At 45.4% G+C, this 21,729-nt stretch overlaps 1 protein-coding gene across 1 annotated transcript in view; it reads right to left on the bottom strand.

The window, feature by feature from the left end:
- Window positions 1-757: 757 nt before the first annotated feature.
- The window catches only part of LOC311301790 (interferon-induced very large GTPase 1-like), a 69,783-nt gene continuing 48,811 nt past the window's right edge, over window positions 758-21,729 (bottom strand). The window contains exon 5 of the mRNA XM_084427119.1: window positions 758-7,572. Coding sequence (XP_084283245.1) covers window positions 947-7,572 — 6,626 coding nt within the window. The 3' untranslated portion in view covers window positions 758-946. The remainder of the gene's footprint in view (window positions 7,573-21,729) is intronic.

The following is a 21,729-nucleotide window of genomic DNA, read 5'->3' as shown; positions in this document are numbered from 1 at the left end:
CACTGAACAGAGAATGATACACATATGAACTGTAATTGCCCAGTGGTTTTGTTAACAGTTTTGTCATTTCAACTTTTATAAACTTAGTTCTAACATTAGTAAAGTCCACTGGAATTGCACTGCATTTCTGTTTTGAAGCATGTGTTCCTGTATAGCCTTCATTGCTCATCAACACAAATCTTTCTGCAAGTAAACACACACATTTTCTCATGTGTCAAAGTCACACTGTGTGTTTGTGTCCCGTTGACTTTAGTTCTGTTGTTCAGATACACACAGGGCAGAAGTGGAAGATCAGCAGATCCAGACTCAGAGCATTTCATTTCTTAACTCTTTTGAAGCTAGACTTTTTGTTTTTATTTATTATTGTTGTCACATTATATATGATTTCAAAGCAGATTTACAGAGATATATGTCTCAATGTCAGCAGCTTTACAGAAATTACAATTATAATCTTTGTGGTTTTATGTTTGCTATAACTCACTGTACAAGACCATGGAGAATTAGAGATTTTGATCACAGTATTGTGTAATAAACATTATTTTATCAGATATATTTTAGTAATGTCTAAGTAATAAATTTGAGTAAAGACTGAAATACTGTCAGCAAATGAAAATCTGCCTTTAACAAACACATTTATATATGCACTTCAATCATAAATCAACAATCACAGATCTTTTTCAGTTCTGTTTTGATTAGTAATAAACTCTAATGTTCATCAAGCATTTTGAGTTTTATCATTTAGGCATATGTTCAGAAATGTTGTTTTGTAGTTCAGGTCATGTATGAGGAACTGAATCTTGTCTTTAACTCTCGTCTGGTGTATTTGATGAAGCACTGATCTTCTGAGGTGTAGATGAGCTCAGATTCTCACTGATGAATGTCACAGAAACTCCTTTCTTCCTAAATCTAAGAAGAGACACAAGAGTCTCTTTCTTTATCTGCTTCATTATATGTATTTATCTAAACTCTCAATAGCGTCCTGTTTTGAGTATTGTCTCCATTCATGTGGAATCTCACCATGACTCTCAAATGTTTTACTGTAGTGTTTTTCCAGATCTTTCTGGAATCTGCACACAAACCACTTCCAGTAGTTCAGTTCAGAGAGATCAGGGCTGATGCTCCACGCTGCATAATCACCTCCTGCTCTTCTGTAGTCTCTATATCGGACTGTATCATCTGAGTCATTGGGATAAAAAGACAGATCACTTGCTACTGATGATGTGCAGATACTAGTAGATAAGTTTGTTGTTCCTCTGTAAATAAACCCATTCATTCCATTCACTCTGTGGAAAGGAGCACTGTGATCTCCATGATAGTTTTCTATGCTGTTGCTGCAGATGGCTCCACAGAACGGACACTGAACCCAACAGCACTGACAGAAGTGATCAATCAGAAGCTCATCTGGTCTGTGTTTACTGTCCAGCTTTACTGGAAATGTCTCTGTGTTGACTCTACTGCTGATGTCAGTCATTATAGCAGGAAGTTCATGTCTTATCACCTCTTCTAGGAGGCTGAAATCATCAACATCATCATGTTTGACTCCACTGAGAAGATCTTTTGGAGAGAAGATCAGCTCATATGAGAGGTGCTCTGTGAAACTCTTCAACCACAAGCCAACATCTCCTCTGTTCTCTTCAACATGTTTAGTAGATTTATGTGCAGCTCTCATGATCTTCTGCTGCAGGAGTTTAATGTTCTCCTTCATCTTGGGTAAAACACTGACACTGAACCTATCAGTGATGTACTGACTGACTTCATCTCTGATGAAACTCTTGAAGTGATCTCTGGGATTATGAACATAGTTCATGTATTTGTTAAAATCCTCCTCTTCTGCCAGTGTCTTCAGGATGTGTTTCTCCAGATGTGACCTGTTTCCATTCAGTGATTCACAGTTTTCTCTCATTTCATCGATCAGATCTCTGGCGGTCTTCTTGTAGACGCTCTGCTCAACGGGCTCTTTCAGTTTCTGACAGATGATCTCACCAAAAATCACAGCTGATGTTGCTCCATGACAGTATTTCTGGAAAATACTATAGTAATCTCCTCTCTTCTTCTCAACATATATTACAGGATCATTGGCTTCTCTGAACAGTCTGTGTTGGTCAGTGATCGTCTTGTTTGCTCTCTTACAGATGCAATAAACCAAATCCATGAAGAATTTATTCTTGAACTCATATTCCCTTGATCTTTCCTGATGTTCTGTCACTCTTATCTTGATGTAACCTGTGAGCTGTTGGATGTAACTGATGTTGTAGCCCATCTTTGAAATGTTAAATGACTGAATCATTCTGTCTGTCTGCTGAGCAACATCTGTGACTAATGATCTTATTTGGGCTTCATCTTCTTTAGACATCCCTTGAAATGATCTAATGGCATTTGTAAAGACTCCTCCAAATACACTGGATTTTTTAAACTTTACATAATCTGAATAACTGGGCACACAGAAAATATCTCTGCTCTCCCCCCAGTGATCTACAGGAGCACTTTCACAGATGTCACTGAACATCTCTCTCGCATCTCTCATTACATCAATGTCTTTGATTGGAGGAGTGTCTCTGATGATCTTCTTCACACTCTGTTCCCAAAACAAATCAAACTCTTTCTTCAGTGTTTCTTCATCATTTGCTTTGTCTTTGAGTTTCAAGGCAAGTTCTTTGCTCTTTTCATAGAGAGTGTTTTCATGATGTGTCATCTGAGCATCAATCTCTTTCTTCAGGTATCGCTGCTGAAGAATATTGTTTAATTTCCTCTTTGTTTCTCTCACAATGTTTTCCTGAAGCTCTTTGATTTTGATTTCAAACAATGTTTTCCACTGAATCAGTATATCTTTATCTTTGTCTTTCTCAAAGAATTCTGCCATTGATTTTTTCACTTCTTCTCTTGTTGTCTTCAGTTCTCTTTGAAGATCAGTTTCCTCAACCTCATGAATTGCTTCATTGTCTATTTTGTTGTGTAGTTCGTTCTCAGTTTCCATCATGGCACTGCGAAGACTCCAGGACCACTTGCTGTATTCATCCTCCAGTCTCCTGTAGGCTGAAATCTTTCTGATGATGAATCGTTCATTTAGTAAAGCCTCCCAGAGATCTTTAACACGATCTTTTAGGTCTATCAGCATCATTCCATGTGAGTTTGAGGGATGAGACATAATAGTTTCCTTTAGATCTTGTATTTTCTCACAGTAGTTTGGGTTTGGTGGTGCCATTGGTGGGCTTCCCTCCCAGAGCTGAGCAAAATACTTCATATCTTTCTGAACATCAAATCTAATGACATCACTGAAACGTTCTGCATCACAGACTTCCTCTTTAGCAGCGAGTTTTGTCATCTCATCCAGTGTCTCCTGCAGTCGTCTCCTTCCCTCCATGTTCTTCTCTCCAGCTGTGACGTCTGAGACGTTCTGATGCACAAACACACAGCTGGGATTCAGTCTGACCTTCTTCATCCTCATGAAGGCCTGAACAACAATCTGAAGAACGTCCTGCATCTCAGCTGGGTTTTCTCCAAAGATGTTGATCAATGTCAGATTTCCAAGACCAACAACAAATGTGGCCAATTCATTATCATGATGTCTTGTTGATCTTCCAGCCAGTTCTAGAGCATGAAGACCCTCAGTATCAACAACCAGAATATAGTCAAAGTTCATCTGTGTTTTCATCTCGTCTGAGACTCTGACCAGCTGCATGAAAGCTCCTCTGGTGGTCCTGCCAGCACTGACGGCAAACTGGAGCCCAAACATGGCGTTCAGCATGGTGGATTTCCCAGAGCTCTGAAGCCCTAAAACTGACAGCACAAAGACTCTCTGGTCTCCCAGTTTCTGGATGAGCTCTTCTAGAACAGCAGAGATCCAGATCACAGGAACATGAGCAGCATCTCCATCCATCAGCTCCAGTGGAAATCCAGAGATCATCATCTCGGCTGCGAGACTCGGGAGAGAAGAGAAGTCAGACTGCAGGCCTTTCTTTTGCTTCTTCACAGATGAACATGATTCATAGATCTGACCGATCTCCCTCATGATGTGCTCCAAACCAAAGGCTGCAGCCTGAAGATCCTCAGATATTCTCTCAAGTTCTGATTGTTTAGCTTTATGTTGTTCAGATTTATCACTGTTGTCTTTCAGTTTTAAGACTTCTGACCATGTTTCATCATACTTGTGGAGTAGAGCAGAAAGGTCAGCCGATGTGTGTTCATCCAGGAGGATTCTGAGCCATTTGAGAAAAAACATCTTCTCATGTTCACCATATGAGTTCATTTCTTTAATAAACTGCATCATAAACTTGCCGATGTCACATTCATGCTGTTGGTCACGGATTTTCTTCATCTCTTTTTCTTTCTCACTTGTTACCATTTCTATCTCTTCTCCTTGAGGTCGATGCAGTTCTTTGTTCTTCTGACACCACTGATGCCACAGTTTCCCCTGATGAGGCAGAAATGAATCTTTGATTTCTCTCAGATCTTTCTCCTTCAGCAAACTCATCATCTGCTGTGCTGCATCTCTTCCTCTCCTGCAGTCTTCATCATCTTCCTCATCTACTCTGATGTCTGAGAGTCTGGCCACATCTTCAAGTCTGAAAGTGGAAGATGATTCGGAGAGACAATCATTTATCGCTCCCCTGAGTTCTTCAGATACATCTGACTGATTTCTGTCTTTCAGACCAATTTTGAATTTCCCTTTCTTTAACTTAGTTACAGCAGATTCATCCTCAGTAAAAAGACAAGTGAGTGGCTTTCTGTTACTGAACAGGTTTTGTATCTTTGCTGCATGTCTGTCATTCCTGTCCAGTCGTGGTAGAAGAACAACATTGACTGAGGCCATTTCAGTGAGGATCTGCAGCTGTTTCTCATGGTCTCCTGCATCGCCGTGTAGATTACAGAACGCAACACAGTCAGTGAATTTATCCGTGTCTTTCCCAGAGGGGCAGAACCAGGCGATCTCCACCACTCCATCCATCAGGACTCTGGATCTGCTGCTGCCCGGGCAGTTCCTGTGGAAGAACGTGTTGTGTTTCTCATTGATCAGACTGTTCATCAGCTGAGACTTGGATGAAGACACAGAGCCAAACCTGAAGAAAAACACCATTGGAGTTTCTGCCTTGTAGATCGGCTGGGTTTGACTGATGGTTTCATAGTTGGTGTTTCTCTTCTTCCAGCTCTTGTTGATTTGTCTGAATGTCCAGAGAGGAAACTCAATCTGTTGTGTGAATGGATCAGGAACAAGCAGAGGCACAGCGTACTGACACTGGGACAGTTTAGTGACCATCAGCTGCTTCAGGAAACCATCAGCACAGTGAAATACGGCCATCTGAACATCCATCGGTTGAATGAGTTCAGATTGACTGTTTCCTTCATTAGACAAAGACATTTCACTGGTCTCTTTAGCATGAATGTATCTTGCTCTGTAGTCCATCATAAGTAGCTTTAGTGTGAAAGTCTGAATCAGCTCCTCTTCAGCACAAGACTCATGAGACTGTAATGAATGTTTGGTTATCTGAAGAACATCTGAAGCTCTCAGTTTATTGAGGTGTTTGACTTCAACATGGAGTCTGTGAAATAGATGCTTGATTGTTTGTCTTTCACTTCTCTTCAGTTTTTCTTCAAAGTTTTGTCGTTGATCTTCTCTTTTGTTTATTTCTTCTTTCAGTCTCTTCTCTAAATCCTCTAGTTGTTCTTGTCTCTCTCTTTCTATTCTCTCTTTCTCTCTGATTATTCCCTCCATTTCACTCTTCAGTGTCTGAATCTGTTCATCACAAATCTGTTTTTCCCTCTCTCTTCTTTTCTCATCTTCTTCTCTCCTCTCTCTCTCTTTGTCATGATTCTGTCGTTCTTCCTCCATCGTCATCTTCATTCTCTCTTTCTCTCTGATTATTCCCTCCATTTCACTCTTCAGTGTCTGTATCTGTTCATCACAAATTAGTTTTTCTCTCTCTCTTCTTTTCTCATCTTCTCCTCTTCTCGTCTTTTCCTCCAGTTTCTGCTGGTCCCATTCCTCTCGTTCTCTTCTCATCTGGATTTTATATCGTTCTTCTTTTTCTGCATATTTGTTGTCTCTTATCTTTCTCTCTTTTTCATGATTCTGTCGTTCATTCTGTATTCTGTTCATCAGACTGTCTATTTCTGTGTTGTATGAGATCTGAAGTTTTTCTTTTTCTTGTTTGAATGTTTCTCTTTCTTGTCTCATCTCGTCTCGCATCTTTCTCTCAAGCTCCTCTCTCTCTTTCATTTCTCTTTTAAATCGTTCTTCTCTCTCATTAAATTCTTCTTCTCTTCTCTGTCGGTCTTTATCATGATTCTGTCTTTCATTCTCTATTGTGTTCATCAGTCTGTCTATTTCTGTGTGGTATTTGATCTGAAGATTGTCTTTTTCATTTTTCACAGTCTCTTTGTCTTTCTTCATTTCCTTTATTTCATCTTTAAACATCTCTTGTTCTTTCTTCATCTCATCTCGCATCTGCACCTCCTGTTCCTTCATTTCTCTTTTATATCGGTCTTCTCTCTCTTTCAATTCTTCTTCACTTCTCTTTCTCTCTTTCTCTTGAGTCAGTCTTTCTTCCTCCATCATCATCTTCATTCTCTCTTTCTCTACTTTATGTTTCATCAGTTCTTCTCTTTCTCTGCTCATTTGCTCCATTCTCTCCATCAGGATCTTCATCTTGTTTTCTTCTGCTTCATGATTAGACTGAAGATCTTCTTTCTCTTTCATTAATGTTTTATATCGTTCTTCTCTTTTTATATATTCCTCTTCTCTATTCTTCCTCTCATTCTCTATTCTGTTCATCAGTCTGTCTATTTCTGTGTGGTATTTGATCTGAAGATTGTCTTTTTCTTTCATCAGTTGCTCTATTTTATTTTTAAATGTCTCTCGCTCTCTTATCATCTCTTCTTCTAGTTTCTTCATCAGTTCTTCTCTTTCTCTGACTCTGTCCATCAGGATCTTCATCTGTTGTTCTTGTCTTTCTCTCTCCATCTGTCTGAACAACTTACACGTGTAGAAACTCCCCCCGTTTGCTTTCACCATGTTGTCTATCTTCTCCAGTAGATCAGACACCTGTGTTCGGTCTCCAGGCTGATTATTGTTCAACACATGATATCTGTTTCCACACGCTTCAATCAGCTTCATCAGAGCAGATCCAGGTTTCCCCAAACACTGTTCAATAGTTTTGTCCTTCAGATCATCTCCTCTGGTGAAGAGCACCATGGTGTACATTAAAGATTTCTCACCAAACGTCTCTTGGATTATCTTCACTGTTGTCGCTTCTTCTTGAGTGAATCGTTGTCCTAAATTGAGCACAATGATGAACACATGTGGTCCAGGCAGGATCATGGAGATGCAGTTGCTGATTTCTCTCTGGATCTCCTCATTAGTAAGTTCAGTATCAAACAGTCCTGGAGTGTCGATCACAGTGACGTGTCGGACGTTGATTTCAGATGATTCTTTTTGACTCTCTTTAGTCACGGACTCTTGAGATGTTTCTGCTGTAAATGCTTCTCCTCCTAAGATGGTATTTCCAGTTGCACTCTTCCCAACTCCCGTTTTTCCCAGCAGCACAATCCTCAGATCATCTTCACTCTCTGTTGAACCTGTAAAAGAGGAAATGTTTAAAGCCTAAAAAGTGTACAGTTTGTGCTATAGTTTAGAGTAATATTGTTACCCAATGTACCCCACACAATGGCCAATCAGATGCATTTAAGATAGAATAGCGCCCCCTATCGTATATCAGTGAAAACACGGAAAGCTAGAAAATTCCTTCAATGGCGAGGAAAGAGTTAAGAGATAACGAACTATGTCTGCATGAATACCCGGTTAGACGGATATTTGAAAATGCTGTAATTCAGTGCATATATGAACGTTCAATTGCAATGCGGAGTTAAAGAGAACTGAATTCAGGATCGCATGCTGTCTAAAGCATCTTTCTGTGCACACACTTCAGGTGTTTCAGCGCAAGTGACACATTGAGATCTATTTTGTGCTTAACTCTGATTACATTAAGTTGAAGTGGAAGACATTGAACTTGACATTGGCAGGTGGCAGCCCATGACGTCACTACAGGTGAGACTGAGAGTATAACACTGATGAACACACATTTTAAAATTTGCAGTGCTAGTGCTGGCCATATTATAAACTTGCCTGCTCAGATTGCACCTTCAAACACACAGTCTCCTTTAGAAAATAAGTCGATGATGTATTGCACAGGAGCTCTTTTATACTCCCGGTCTCACCTGTAGTGACTGCCTCCTCTTGGTGGGGTATTCCACGCCTCCCGTCCAAGGCCTGTAAGTTTTCGTCCGGTCTTCCGCCCTCCATGCCATGGCACTTACAGCTCCACCAGGCCCACCAGGCCCAGGTGCTCATGGACATGAACGAGGGTGGTTCTGACCCAGAGCTCCTCCAGGATCTCTGTGTGGCAACTGACCTCGCCCTCTGGGCGACGAAGGAAACCGCAAGTTAAGTAGATCAGTTGATGTCCACCTTGGTGGTCCAGGAGTGCCACCTTTGGCTCAACCTGGCGGATATGAGGGACACCGATAAATATCGGTTCCTGGATGCCCCTCTTTCCCAGGTTGGGTTGTTCGGCGACGCGGTCGAGAGCTTTGCCCAACAGTTCTCGGCCGCACAGAAGCAGACAGAGGCCATCCGGCACATCCTGCCCCGGTGGACCACTACTGCTCCCACCCGTCCGCCGACCGCAGACCCTCCGTCTACTCGTGGCCGAGGTCGGCCTTTTGCAGCGTCCTCCGCTCCCGCTAAGCCCCAGCAGCAGCAACCATCCAGGCCTCAGCATGCCGTAGGAAGCCAACCCCGCCAGTCCAGGCCGCTGCCAAACCAGGAGGCAAGCGACGGTGCAAATGACCCTGAGACGGGCGGCCCAGAGGTGGATCAAGTTGCTTTTCAGGAGATGGCGAAAGCGCCACTCCTTCCCCCGGTGGAGGGCCGGGTGGAGAATCTTTTGTTTCCTTTTCTTTTTGTTCCCACATATTCAAAAAAAAGACCAATTTCTGAAACCTCTGTGCCCCAAGAGGGCACGCTTGGCAATCGACGACGCCACCATGCCTTGTCACTCCCGAGCCCCTCTTTCATCGCCAGCGGGCAGCAGTGGCTGTGTCCTGGACGCACTGACGCTTCGCACACTCACTCTGCCCTTCGACGGAAGAAGGTATGTGCTGCACCACACACTCAGACCCCGGGCCGGTGTGCCGTCCGAGTCAGGTCCCTGCATTCCTCCGCGCTGCCCCACCCCGGGTACGTCTGTGGTGCCGTTGGTCCTGCTTCCTCGGTCTCTGGGAGCCTGGTTAACGCCTGTCTCGCTGGCTCATCCATACCATCAGACTCGGCTATGCGATTCAGTTCGCCCGGCGCCCCCCTGCTTTCAAGGGCATTCTGTTCACCCGTGTTCTGGCGGAAAATGCCCCTGTGCTCAGGGCAGAGATCGCAGTCCTACTGGTGAAGGACGCGATCGAGCCGGTCCCTCCAGCCGATATGAAGACCGGCTTCTACAGCCCGTACTTCATTGTACCCAAGAAAGGTGGTGGGTTACGGCCAATCTTGGACCTGCGCGTCCTGAACCGGTCCCTTCACAGGCTACCATTCAAGATGCTTAGGCAGAAACGCATTTTCAAATGCATCCGTCCCCAAGATTGGTTTGCAGCGATCAACCTTAAGGACGCGTACTTTCATGTCTCGATTCTCCCTCGACACAGACCGTTTCTTTGCTTTGCGTTCGAGGGGCAGGCATATCAGTACAAGGTCTTACCCTTCGGACAGGCCCTGTCGCCCCGCGTCTTCACGAAAGTCGGCGGCCATTGCTCCCATGTGCGAGCGTGGTGATGCATCCTCAACTACCTCGACGACTGGCTTATTCTGGCTCAGTCGAGAGAGCAGTTGTGCGAACACAGGAAAATGGTGCTCAATCACCTCAGCCACCTAGGGCTTCGGGTCAACTGGGAAAAGAGCAAACTCACCCCCAGGCAGAGGATCTCTTTTCTCAGTATGGAGTTGGACTCGATCAACATGACAGCGCGCCTCACAGAGGCCCGTGTCCAGTCAGTGTTGAACTGCGTGAGCACGCTAAGACACAGAATAGCGGCACCACTGAAACTTTTTCAGAGGCTCCTGGGGCATATGGCATCTGCAGCCGCGGTTACACCGTTCGTATTGCTTCATATGAGGCCGCTCCAACACTGGCTCCACGATCGAGTTCCGAGATGGGCGTGGCAGAGCGGCTCGTGCCAGGTCCAAGTGACTCCGCACTGTCTCCAAACTCTCAGCTTGTGGTCGGACCCTTCGTTCCTGCAGGCAGGTGTTCCTCTGGAACAAGTGTCCAGGCACTCTGTGGTCTCCACGGATGCCTCTGCCACCGGCTGGGGGGCCACGTACAACGGGCATGCACCTACAGGCCTGTGGACGGGGCCTCAACTGCATTGGCACATGAACTGCCTCGAGTTGTTAGCAGTACATCTTACACTGAGCCGCTTCAAAATGCTGCTACTAGGCAAGCATGTACTTGTCCGTACGGACAGCACTGCGACCGTTGCGTACATCAACTGCCAGGGTCTGGTCTACGCTCCCGCCGCATGTCACAACTTGCCCACCATCTCCACCTCTGGAGTCAGAAGCATCTGAGGTCGCTTCGTACCATTTACATTCCGGATCTGCTCAACCGTGCAGCCGACGAGCTTTCACGGCAGCAAGTGCTACCAGAAGAATGGCGACTCCATCCCCAGGTGGTCCAGCTGATTTTCAGGCGCTTCGGGACCACACAGGTAGATCTGTTTGCCGCCCCGGAAACGTCTCACTGCCAGTTGTTCTATTCCTTGACCAAGTGGACCCTCGGCACGGATGCTCTGGCACACAGCTGGCCCTGGGGCCTAAGCAAGTATGTGTTTCCCCCAGTGAGCCTTTTTGCACAGACCTTGTGCAAAGTCAGGGAGGACGAGGAGCAGGTCTTGCTAATTGCGCCGTACTGGCCCAACCGGACCTGGTTCCCGGAACTAGTGCTCCTCGCGACAGCCCCTCCTTGGCCCATCCCTCTGAAAGAGGACCTGCTCTCTCAGAGACGGGGCACCCTATGGCACCCGCATCCAGACCTCTGGAAACTCCATATCTGGTCCCTGGACGGGACGCGGAGGTTCTAGGTGACCTACCCCCTGCGGTAGTTGACACCATCACTTCCGCTAGAGCCCCCTCTACGAGGCGCCTCTATGCATTGAAGTGGAACCTGTTCATCAACCTGCTCATGAGGAGAACCCCCAATCTTGCTCGATCAGAGCCGTGCTTTACTTCCTGCAAGAAGGGCTGGAGCGAAGGCTGTCTCCCTCCACCCTTAAAGTGTATGTTGCCGCTATTGCTGCACATCACGATCCTGTTGATGGTAAGTCTTTGGGAAAGCACGACCTGATCGTCAGGTTCCTGAGGGGAGCGAGGAGACTGAATCCTCCTCGCACACTCTCTATACCCTCTTGGTTTTTTTTTGTCTCTGATTCTTTCGGCACTTCAGAGACCACCCTTTGAGCCTCTGCAATCAGCTGAGTTAAAAATCCTGTCCTGTAAGACAGTACTCCTGGTTGCATTGGCCTCTATCAAGAGGTTAGGGGACCTGCATGCATTTTCGGCCGATGAATCGTGCCTAGAATTCGGCCCGGATAACTCTCACATGATCCTGAGACCCCGGCCCGGATACGTGCCCAAGGTTCCTACCACTCCCTTCTGGGACCAGGTAGTGAACCTGCAAGCGCTGCCTTCAGAGGAGGCAGACCCAGCCCTGGCTTTTCTCTATCTAGTTCGCGCTCTGCGTCTGTATGTGGACAGAACGCAAAGCCTCAGGACCTCAGATCAGCTCTTCGTCTGCAGCGGGCAGCAGTGGCTGTGTCCTGGACGCACTGACGCTTCGCACACTCACTCTGCCCTTTGACGGAAGCAGGTATGTGCTGCACCACACACTCAGACCCAACTTCGTGCCGCTGTGCCGTCCGAGTCAGGTCCCTGCATTCCGCCGAGCTGCCCCACCCCGGGTACGTCTGTGGTGCCGTTGGTCCCGCTTGCTCGGTCTCTGGGAGCCTGGTTAACGCTTCCCAGCCCGTCTCGCTGGCTCATCCGTACCATCAGACTCGACTATGCGATTCAGTTCGCCCGGCGTCCGCCTGCTTTCATGGGCATTCTGTTCACCCGTGTTCTGGAGGACAATGCCCCTGTGCTCAGGGCAGAGATCGCAGTCCTACTGGTGAAGGACGCGATCGAGCCGGTCCCTCCAGCCGATATGAAGACCGGCTTCTACAGCCCGTACCCAAGAAAGGTGGTGGGTTACGGCCAATCTTGGACCTGCGCGTCCTGAACCGGTCCCTTCACAGGCTACCATTCAAGATGCTTAGGCAGAAACACATTTTCAAATGCATCCGTCCCCAAGATTGGTTTGCAGCGATCGACCTGAAGGACGCGTACTTTCATGTCTCGATTCTCCCTCGACACAGACCGTTTCTTCGCTTTGCATTCGAGGGGCGGGCATATCAGTACAAGGTCTTACCCTTCGGGCAGGCCCTGTCGCCCGCGTCTTCACGAAAGTCGGCGGCCATTGCTCCCATGTGCGAGCGTGGTGTTTGCATTCTCAACTATCTCAACGACTGGCTTATTTTGGCCCAGTCGAGAGAGCAGTTGTGCGAACACAGGGACATGGCGCTCAGTCACCTCAGCCCTAGGTCAACTGGGAAAAGAGCAAACTCACCCCCGGGCAGAGGATCTCTTTTCTCAGTATGGAGTTGGTCTCGATCAACATGACAGCGCGCCTCACAGAGGCCCGTGTCCAGTCAGTGTTGAACTGCGTGAGCACGCTAAGACACAGAATAGCGGCACCACTGAAACTTTTTCAGAGGCTCCTGGGGCATATGGCATCTGCAGCCTCGGTTACACCGCTCGGATTGCTTCATATGAGGCCGCTCCAACACTGGCTCCACGATCGAGTCCCGAGATGGGCGTGGCAGAGCGGCTCGTGCCAGGTCCAAGTGACTCCGCACTGTCTCCAAACTCTCAGCTTTTGGTCGGACCCTTCGTTCCTGCAGGCAGGTGTTCCTCTGGAACAAGTGTCCAGGCACTCTGTGGTCTCCACGGATGCCTCTGCCACCAGCTGGGGGGCCACGTACAACGGGCATGCACCTTCAGGTCTGTGGACGGGGCCTCAACTGCATTGGCACATCAACTGCCTCGAGTTGTTAGCAGTACATCTTACACTGAGCCGCTTAAAAACGCTGCTACTAGGCAAGCATGTACTTGTCCGTACGGACAGCACTGCGACCGTTGCGTACATCAACTGCCAGGGTCTGGTCTATGCTCCCGCCGCATGTCACAACTTGCCCGCCATCTCCTCCTCTGGACTCAGAAGCATCTGAGGTCGCTTTGTGCCATTTACATTCTGGGCCTGCTCAACCGTGCAGCCGACGAGCTTTCACGGCAGCAAGTGCTACCAGGATAATGGCGACTCCATCCCCAGGTGGTCCAGCTGTTTTTCAGGCACTTCGGGACCGCACAGGTAGATCTGTTTGCCGCCCCAGACACATCTCACTGCCAGTTATTCTATTCCCTGACCGAGGGGACCCTCGGCACGGATGCTCTGGCACACAGATGGCACCGGGGCCTAAGCAAGTATGCGTTTTTCCCCAGTGAGCCTTCTTGCACAGACCTTGTGCAAAGTCAGGGAGGATGAGGAGCAGGTCTTGCTAATTGCGCCGTATTGGCCCAACCGGACCTGGTTCCCGGAACTAGTGCTCCTCACGACAGCCCCTCCCTGGCCCATCCCTCTGAGAGAGGACCTGCTCTCTCAGAGACGGGGCACCCTATGGCACCCGCGTCCAGACCTCTGGAAACTCCATATCTGGTCCCTGGACAGGACGCGGAGGTTCTAGGTGACCTACCCCCTGCGGTAGTTGACATCATCACTTCCGCTAGAGCCCCCTCTACGAGGCGCCTCTATGCGTTGAAGAGGAACCTGTTCATCAACCTGCTCATGAGGAGAACCCCCAATCTTGCTCGATCAGAGCCGTGCTTTACTTCCTGCAAGATGGGCTGGAGCGAAGGCTGTCTCCCTCCACCCTTAAAGTGTATGTTGCCGCTATTGCTGCACATCACGATCCTGTTGATGGTAAGTCTTTGGGAAAGCACGACCTGATTGTCAGGTTCCTGAGGGGAGCGAGGAGACTGAATCCTCCTCGCACACTCTCTATACCCTCTTGGGGTTTTTTTGGGGCACTTCAGAGACCAACCTTTGAGCCTCTGCAATCAGCTGAGTTAAAAATCCTGTCCTGTAAGACAGTACTCCTGGTTGCATTGGCCTCTATCAAGAGGTTAGGGGACCTGCATGCATTTTCGGTCGACGAATCGTGCCTAGAATTCGGCCCGGATAACTCTCACATGATCCTGAGACCCCGGCCCGGATACGTGCCCAAGGTTCCTACCACTCCCTTCCGGGACCAGGTAGTGAACCTGCAAGCGCTTCCTTCAGAGGAGGCAGACCCAGCCCTGGCTTTTCTCTGTCCAGTTCGCGCTCTGCGTCTGTACGTGGACAGAACGCAAAGCCTCAGGACCTCAGATCAGCTCTTCGTCTGTTAGGAAGGCCAGCAGAAGGGAAAGGCTGTCTCCAAGCAGAGGATGGCCCACTGGATAGTGGATGCCATCGCCTTGGCTTACGAAGCCCAAGGCGTGCCCTGCCCGCCCGGGTTGAAAGCCCACTCCACTAGGGGTGTCGCTTCTTCCTGGGCGCTGGCACTCGGCACCTCGCTGACAAACATATGTAGAGCTGCGGGCTGGGCGACACCAAACACGTTCGCTAGGTTTTTATAGCCTACGTGTTGAGTTGTTTTTTTCCTGTGTGCTCGCTTTAACCAGCTGGTAACACCGAAGTTCCTGCTCTAGTGTCGGCTTGCTGCGCCACTCCCTTCTTCGGAATGGATACGTGCGCTTTTTGCTCCAGTCGAGTTCCCCACTTGGCAAACCCTGTGAGTTCCTCCGCACCCCTTCAGCAGTTGGACGTTGCGGAGCATCCGACACCAGGCCTAGTGCTCCTATGCTTATGTAACTTGTGCTAGGCTGGGTTCCATTTGTGGTGATCTCTGCGGCGATCCCATATGTGTATTCTTCCACGACCAGCTCCCTGCGGTGAACCGTGTCTTTCCCTCGGCAGAGTCTGCTCTGCCGTCACTGTCAAGTGTAGTCTCCCCCTTCAGCTGGAGCCACCCCAGTGACATTCCATATGTTGCACTGCCCCTTCGGCCAGTCCATATGTGTATTCTCCACATGTTACCGCCCTTCGGGCAGGATGTGGTTCCGCACCGTCCTTTCCCCGGAAAGGCACGCTTTCCCAGTGTTATCCAAGAGTTCCTCTGTGTGGGATATAATGGAACAGCAGTTGAACTCCCTCTACGCAGGTCTTCCGCCCCAGCAGTTGGGGGTCTGAGAGTCTTGCGTATGGCGCTGGATGTGGCAGTAACTGTGGCGTTTTCTATGGGATCCCAATTACGTCGTCATGTCGACGTTGCGTCGAACGTGAGAGACTGAAAGGGAACGTCTCGGTTACTAATGTATTATTTAAACGACCTAACGTTATTTGTAATATTTGCACCAGTCTGTCTCACTTGTGTATTATAGGATATATCACTCACCCTATAAAGCCCACAACAATAAAAAAAAAGCATTAGATAAGGCAATGGGGTTTCACTTTTATGTGTATTTGTAGTACTGTCATGCAAGCTATGTCTACAAAGGTTTTAACCACATTTGAGTATCCAGAAATATGATTTCTGAAGTGTTTTGTATGCATGTCCTGATGTGTCATATTTTACGGTGTTAACAATGCAGTAATGTTAATACTGTGTTAATATTTTTCGTAAGTACCCTTTTCTGCTTTTTAAGAGCAATTCTGGAGAAAATGGGTCTGCTGGGGAAGGTAACTCCCATACAGGCAAAAGAAAAGAAAAAAAAAAGTGACAACTTAAAAAAAAATACAAGGTAAAAAAGTTAATACACACATCTTTGCTGAAATTTATTTTGCTGTTGTTGTTAACAAGCCATGGTTAATTTGCTCTGCCTTAGGATTGCAAGTGTCCTGGGACAGGTGAGGGTGTGAGTAGGAAACCCACTGCTGAAACTTGGCCCTGGTTTGTCCTCATGGATGAGGTGTATTGCACCAACCCCCCTGTCCTCATTGCCTCAACCCCTGAGGACACACCGGGGCCGAGTTCAGCAGTGGGGTGGAAGGTGAGGAAGAGCCAGGGGCAGCAGCACCAGCAGCAGCAGAACGAATGCGGCGAGACAGAGAAGACGAGTTTTTGGACTTGATCAGAGAAGACATGCAACTACAGAGAGAGGCGAGGAGAGCACAGGAGAGGAGGGAGAGGATGGACAGGCTGTTTTCTCTTCTAGAGAGAATGGTTGAAAAATATATTTTTTTTCTGCATATTCTTGTTTAACCTTTTTCACTCTTATTTTTTAAAAGGAAAGAAAAATCAGTACATTATTTATTTTTATGCAACTTTAAATGTGTAAATAAAAGAGAATGAATTGTTCAGGACATTGTTTATTTTTGTAATGACAGTCATAATTTCTATATGAAACAAATTCTTTTTTTTTTAAAATAAAATCGTTTTATAGGCTACATAAAAGTACTTTTTCCAACATACGTTGAACATATCAAAATCAACATAAACATTTAAATGTACAGTACATAAAATAAGAAAAAATGATGTAGACTTGCATTGAGCTGAGCAGGGAGACCCTGGTGGAGCCGCTGGACCGGGATGGGCTCCACAATAGAGACCCTGGTAAGGCCTCCTGCTGGTGGGACATCATCTGGGACGGTCTCCAGAGTTGTTGACTGCATATTTCCACTATCCACTATGTTCCACTATCCACTAAGTTGTCTACCAACAGGTTTGCAGGGCTGACTCAATCGACGACTGCCGTGTCACTGAGATTTTTTTCAGAAAGAGTAGGTCTATATTTCTGAAAAAAGTACTTTTCATAACTACTGTTTTATGGCTACTACTGCATTACTGCGTATGTGGCATTTTACTTCTGAATATTTTCAAGGTTGTTACATTTAAACTATATACTTTTGTGTAGTTTAATGTAATGTACTCTAAAACAATGCTTCATATTGTAAAAGAACATAAATTTGTAGTGTTGCTGTCCTGTGAGTTAACAAAAGTACTTCAGTAGGTTACTTCACATTTATACGTGAATAGTTAATGAAGTATGTGGTTCCGAAAATTAAAGTAACAAAATGTAGATCTATTGTCACAATATTAACAAATTGTTTCTAACTACTAGCTGCGTCCCATATCAAAGGGTGCATCTGAAGCGCTCGGAAGCGCTGAAGCTTCCTATCCTACGGAAGATTGTTCTTGTCGCCTAGCTACTGTGACAGCTGCCAATGACGAGCGGGAGTAACATTTGCACTGGACTTTTTATATTCAACTGGCTTTTATATTGAAACAGGGTTGAAAACCTGTGTAAATATGTTAACCATGGTCCATTTGTGTACATAATAAAAACAAAACACCAGCCTACAAAATCACATCAAGGTAAGATATAACTGAACATTGTTTTTTTTTTTTATATATAGAGGCCTATTTAAGTTTTCTTTTCATATATCATTACATTATTTACGTAAGTTAAGACCCAATACTTGAACAATTTAAAGTGTAATCCGGCAATTCAGGACGCAGCCTCTGAATTGGGACGCAGCAAACCAGCTTAATTTATCTGGCCATGGTCTTGGCTAAGCCGTAAATACATGACCTGGCAGCACCAGGGCTGAAACATCCTCACCATGTCTTCCAGTAAAATGTACACATAAAAATGACAATAGCCAATTCTGGCTCCATAGCTGTTCACTCAATTATATCAAATGAATAATCAGGACACATCTGTACTCTCGCACCATTGCTAGGCGCCAGGAGCAGTGACCGGGAACACCTAGTTGCGCAATAAGGAAATTATACGAAGGCTACATGATGCGTCCTTCAAAGGATGCAGCCTTCACATTGGGACACAGCTCATCTTATGAGATTGCTGGTTCGAATTGTCCTGTGGAAAAGGTTATTTCTGTTGAGTATTTCACAAAATATTGTGTTTTTCTGTTGAATTCATCTAATTTGCGCTGTATTTAAAAAGGTTACGTGATACATGAAATGCTCAGAGGAAACAGAGTTCTTCATTTTTTCCTTCCTAGTCACGAACTCTGGTGAGTTACAGTTTTAGGCATTTCTATATTATTTCAGTTTTGATGGGATCATCATTATTAGATTTACTCTTAAAACCAATAAGAGTGATTTTCATTGATGTTGTGATGTGTTATTTTATTGAAAGTGTGTTGTAAATGCCGATATATACTGTATGTATATATATATATATATATATATATATATATATATATATATATATATATATATATATACAGTGCAATGCATAAGTGAATACACCCATGCTAAAGTTGACTAAAAAGAGGAATAAAAAATCATCTTTTGGAAATTGAACTTAATGCCTTAATTTAAAAAATTAGGAAAAATCCAACCTTTAAGGACACCAATTTTCTTTGTGAATGAATAATGTATCGTAAATACATTATAGAGATTGAAATACAAATAGAAATAGAACATGATAGAAATACAAATAGAGATTGGCATGGTTTTATTTCAGTTAGCCTAATAGCTGAGCTATATTATACCTAATAGCTAATATTTGCACTGAGAGACGATCTTATGGAAAGTACCCCATGCCAATCTCTAGGTATGGTGAATGCTATGTGATGATGTGGGGCTATTTTAATTTTATTTTAATTCCAAAGGCCAAGGGAACTTTATCAGGATGCATAGTATCCTAAAAAAAAAAAAAAAAAAAAATACTTAAAAATAAAAATCTGCCTGCCTCTATGGGAATTTAACATAGGGGTGTACTCACTTATGCACCATGTATTTTAAGGAAGAACATTTATTTATTTACGATACATTATTCATTCACAAAGAAAATTGGTGTCCTTAAAGGTTGGATTTTTCCTAATTTTTTTAAATTAAGGCATTAAGTTCAATTTCCAAAATATGATTTTTTATTCCTCTTTTTAGTCAACTTTAGCATGGGTTTATTCACTTATGCATTGCACTGTATATATATATGTGATGTGGAATTGCGTCATTCAATTATTTTACTAAGTGCTTCCTGCTTAGTTAAAGGGATACTCCACTTTTTTTTGGAAATAGGCTCATTTTACAACTCCCCCAGAGTTAAACAGTTGAGTTTTACCGTTTTCGAATCCATTTAGCCGATCTCCGGGTCTGGCGGTACCACTTTTAGCATAGCTTAGCATAGATCATTGAATCGGACAAGACATTAGCATCTCTCTCAAAAAAATGACCAAAGAGTTTCGATATTTAAAACTTGACTCTTCTGTAGTCACATCGTGTACTAAGACAGATGGAAAATGAAAAGTTGGCTAGGAACTATACTCTCATTCCTGTGTAATAATCAAGAAACTTTGCCGTACCATGAGTGCAGCAGGCGTAATGATATGACGCAGCGCCTGAAAATAGTCCCCAGCTCGGTAGACTATAGGGTTGACTATTTTCAGCCCCCATTCTTGTCGCCCCTGATCCCTCTTGTCAGTTTGTGGTGGAGGTCAACGCGTCAGAGGTGGGTAGGTGCGGTTCTCTCCCAGCGCTCCTCCCTGGATGGCAAGGTTCATCCGTGCGCTTATTTTTCTCATCGTTTGTCACCAGCCGAACACAATTACAACATTAGTAATAGAGAGTTGTTGGCAGACAAGTTAGCCTTGGAGGAGTGGCGTCATTGGATGGAGGGGCTCGGGGGTACCTTTCATTGTTTGGACCGACCACAAGAACATTGAATACTTTAGGTCCGCCAAACGACTTAACTCTAGGCAGGCTCGGTGGGCACTTTTTTTCGGTCGATTCGATTTTTCCATCTCTTACCGTCCAGGTTCCAAGAACATCAAGTTCAAGAGTTCAAGTTCAAGAGTTTTATTTGTCATTGGACAGTCTCCTGCACAACGAAATTTGTAAACAGGGCCACCCAGGTGCAATAACACCATTGTCGTAGAAATTTTAAACTGTATATTAAACTAACCATGTTTCTAACCATATTTAACATCTTACCTTCTCTTTCCAGGCCTAAAATGATAACACTTTGAAACACAATGTACTAAAACGTTTTGTCCTGTGTTTTTGGATGTTGTATTCATACCCCTTTGACTTTGGTTGTGTGAGTGTATAAATAACACATTTGGGAATTGAAACTAGACGGATGACTAAATTTGAACCTTGTGATTAACAATGAAGTAATCACAAGATCAGAGTTTGCTTTACCTAGTAACAGAAGGGTTTGCATATGAAGAACCAATCAAATTGTGGGGAAATTATGTAATGCGGTATGACATTTTTTGCCATACCTCCTTATTCTATAAAAACTGTTGTATTCTTGTGCACTGTGGGATTTTCAATGGAATTTGTCTGAGATCCTCCGGCCTTGCTTCTTGGGAGAGATTCCCTGAGAACTGCTCGGGAAGATCTCCTGGCCGTGATTAAAGCATTTAGAGGACATTTGCTAAGGTCTGTTTGTCAATTATTCCTGCGCAGGAAGAAATCTAGTTAGGGAAGCAGGTTAGTTAGGCATATAGGATAGAAAGGGAATGTCGATTGGAGACAACCCAGGGAATGTCGATTGGAGACAACCCAGATAGACATATAGGATAGAAAGGGAATGTCGATTGGAGACAACCCAGGGAATGTCGATTGGAGACAACCCAGATAGACATATAGGATAGAAAGGGAATGTCGATTGGAGACAACCCAGGGAATGTCGATTGGAGACAACCCAGATAGTTAGGTTTAGGGAAAAATCCACGACACCATCTACGATAAAAACATGTAAAGGGGTTAATAAATAAAAAGAAAATTAAATAAACAACAGTAGCAGCATCGTTGTTAAAAATCATTGACACATGCGTGCAGACACACAACAGAATGACTGTGAGAATGCAAAGTCAGTCAGTGGTCTGCTTCATTTAAAGTTCTGACTGCCCAGGGGAAGAAACTATTCCTCAGCCTGTTGGTCTTGCTTTTGAGGGATCTAAACCTCCTCCCCGAGGGCAACATGGTGAACAGGTGATGGTCGGGGTGATGATGGTCTTTTATGATCGACCTGGCTTTGGTGAGACATCTGGAGCTGGCGATGGAGTCCAGGGGCAGGAGTGGACAGCCAATCACCCTCTCCGCGGTTCTGGTGACCCTCTGTAGTCTCCTTCTATCAGCCAATGAACAGCCAGCGTACCACACAGGGATGGCATGCACCAGCACACTCTCGATTGTGGCTCTATAGAAGGAGACCAACAGATTGGTCTGTAGCCTGTTCCATCTCAGTACCCTCAAGAAATGGAGGCGCTGCTGGGCCTTTTTAACTAGGGCAGTCGTGTTGGCAGCCCACGACAGGTCCCTGGAGATGTGTGTGCCGAGGAACTTAAAAGATGACACCCTCTCCACATTGTCACCTTTTATGCAGAGAGGGAGGGGGTCAGCTTTGCTCCTGCGGAAGTCCATGACCACCTCCTTAGTCTTTTTAGTGTTGATTGTGAGGTTATTCCTATCACACCACGCTATCAGTCGCTGGACCTCGTCTCTGTAGGCCGTGTCATCATCTCCGGTGATGAGTCCTACGAGAGTGGTGTCATCAGCCAATTTTATTATGGT

The sequence above is a fragment of the Rutilus rutilus genome, assembly GCF_951802725.1.
Source record: "Rutilus rutilus genome assembly, chromosome: 1".
Taxonomy (NCBI): domain Eukaryota; kingdom Metazoa; phylum Chordata; class Actinopteri; order Cypriniformes; family Leuciscidae; genus Rutilus; species Rutilus rutilus.
This window is presented reverse-complemented; position numbering and strand designations above follow the sequence as displayed.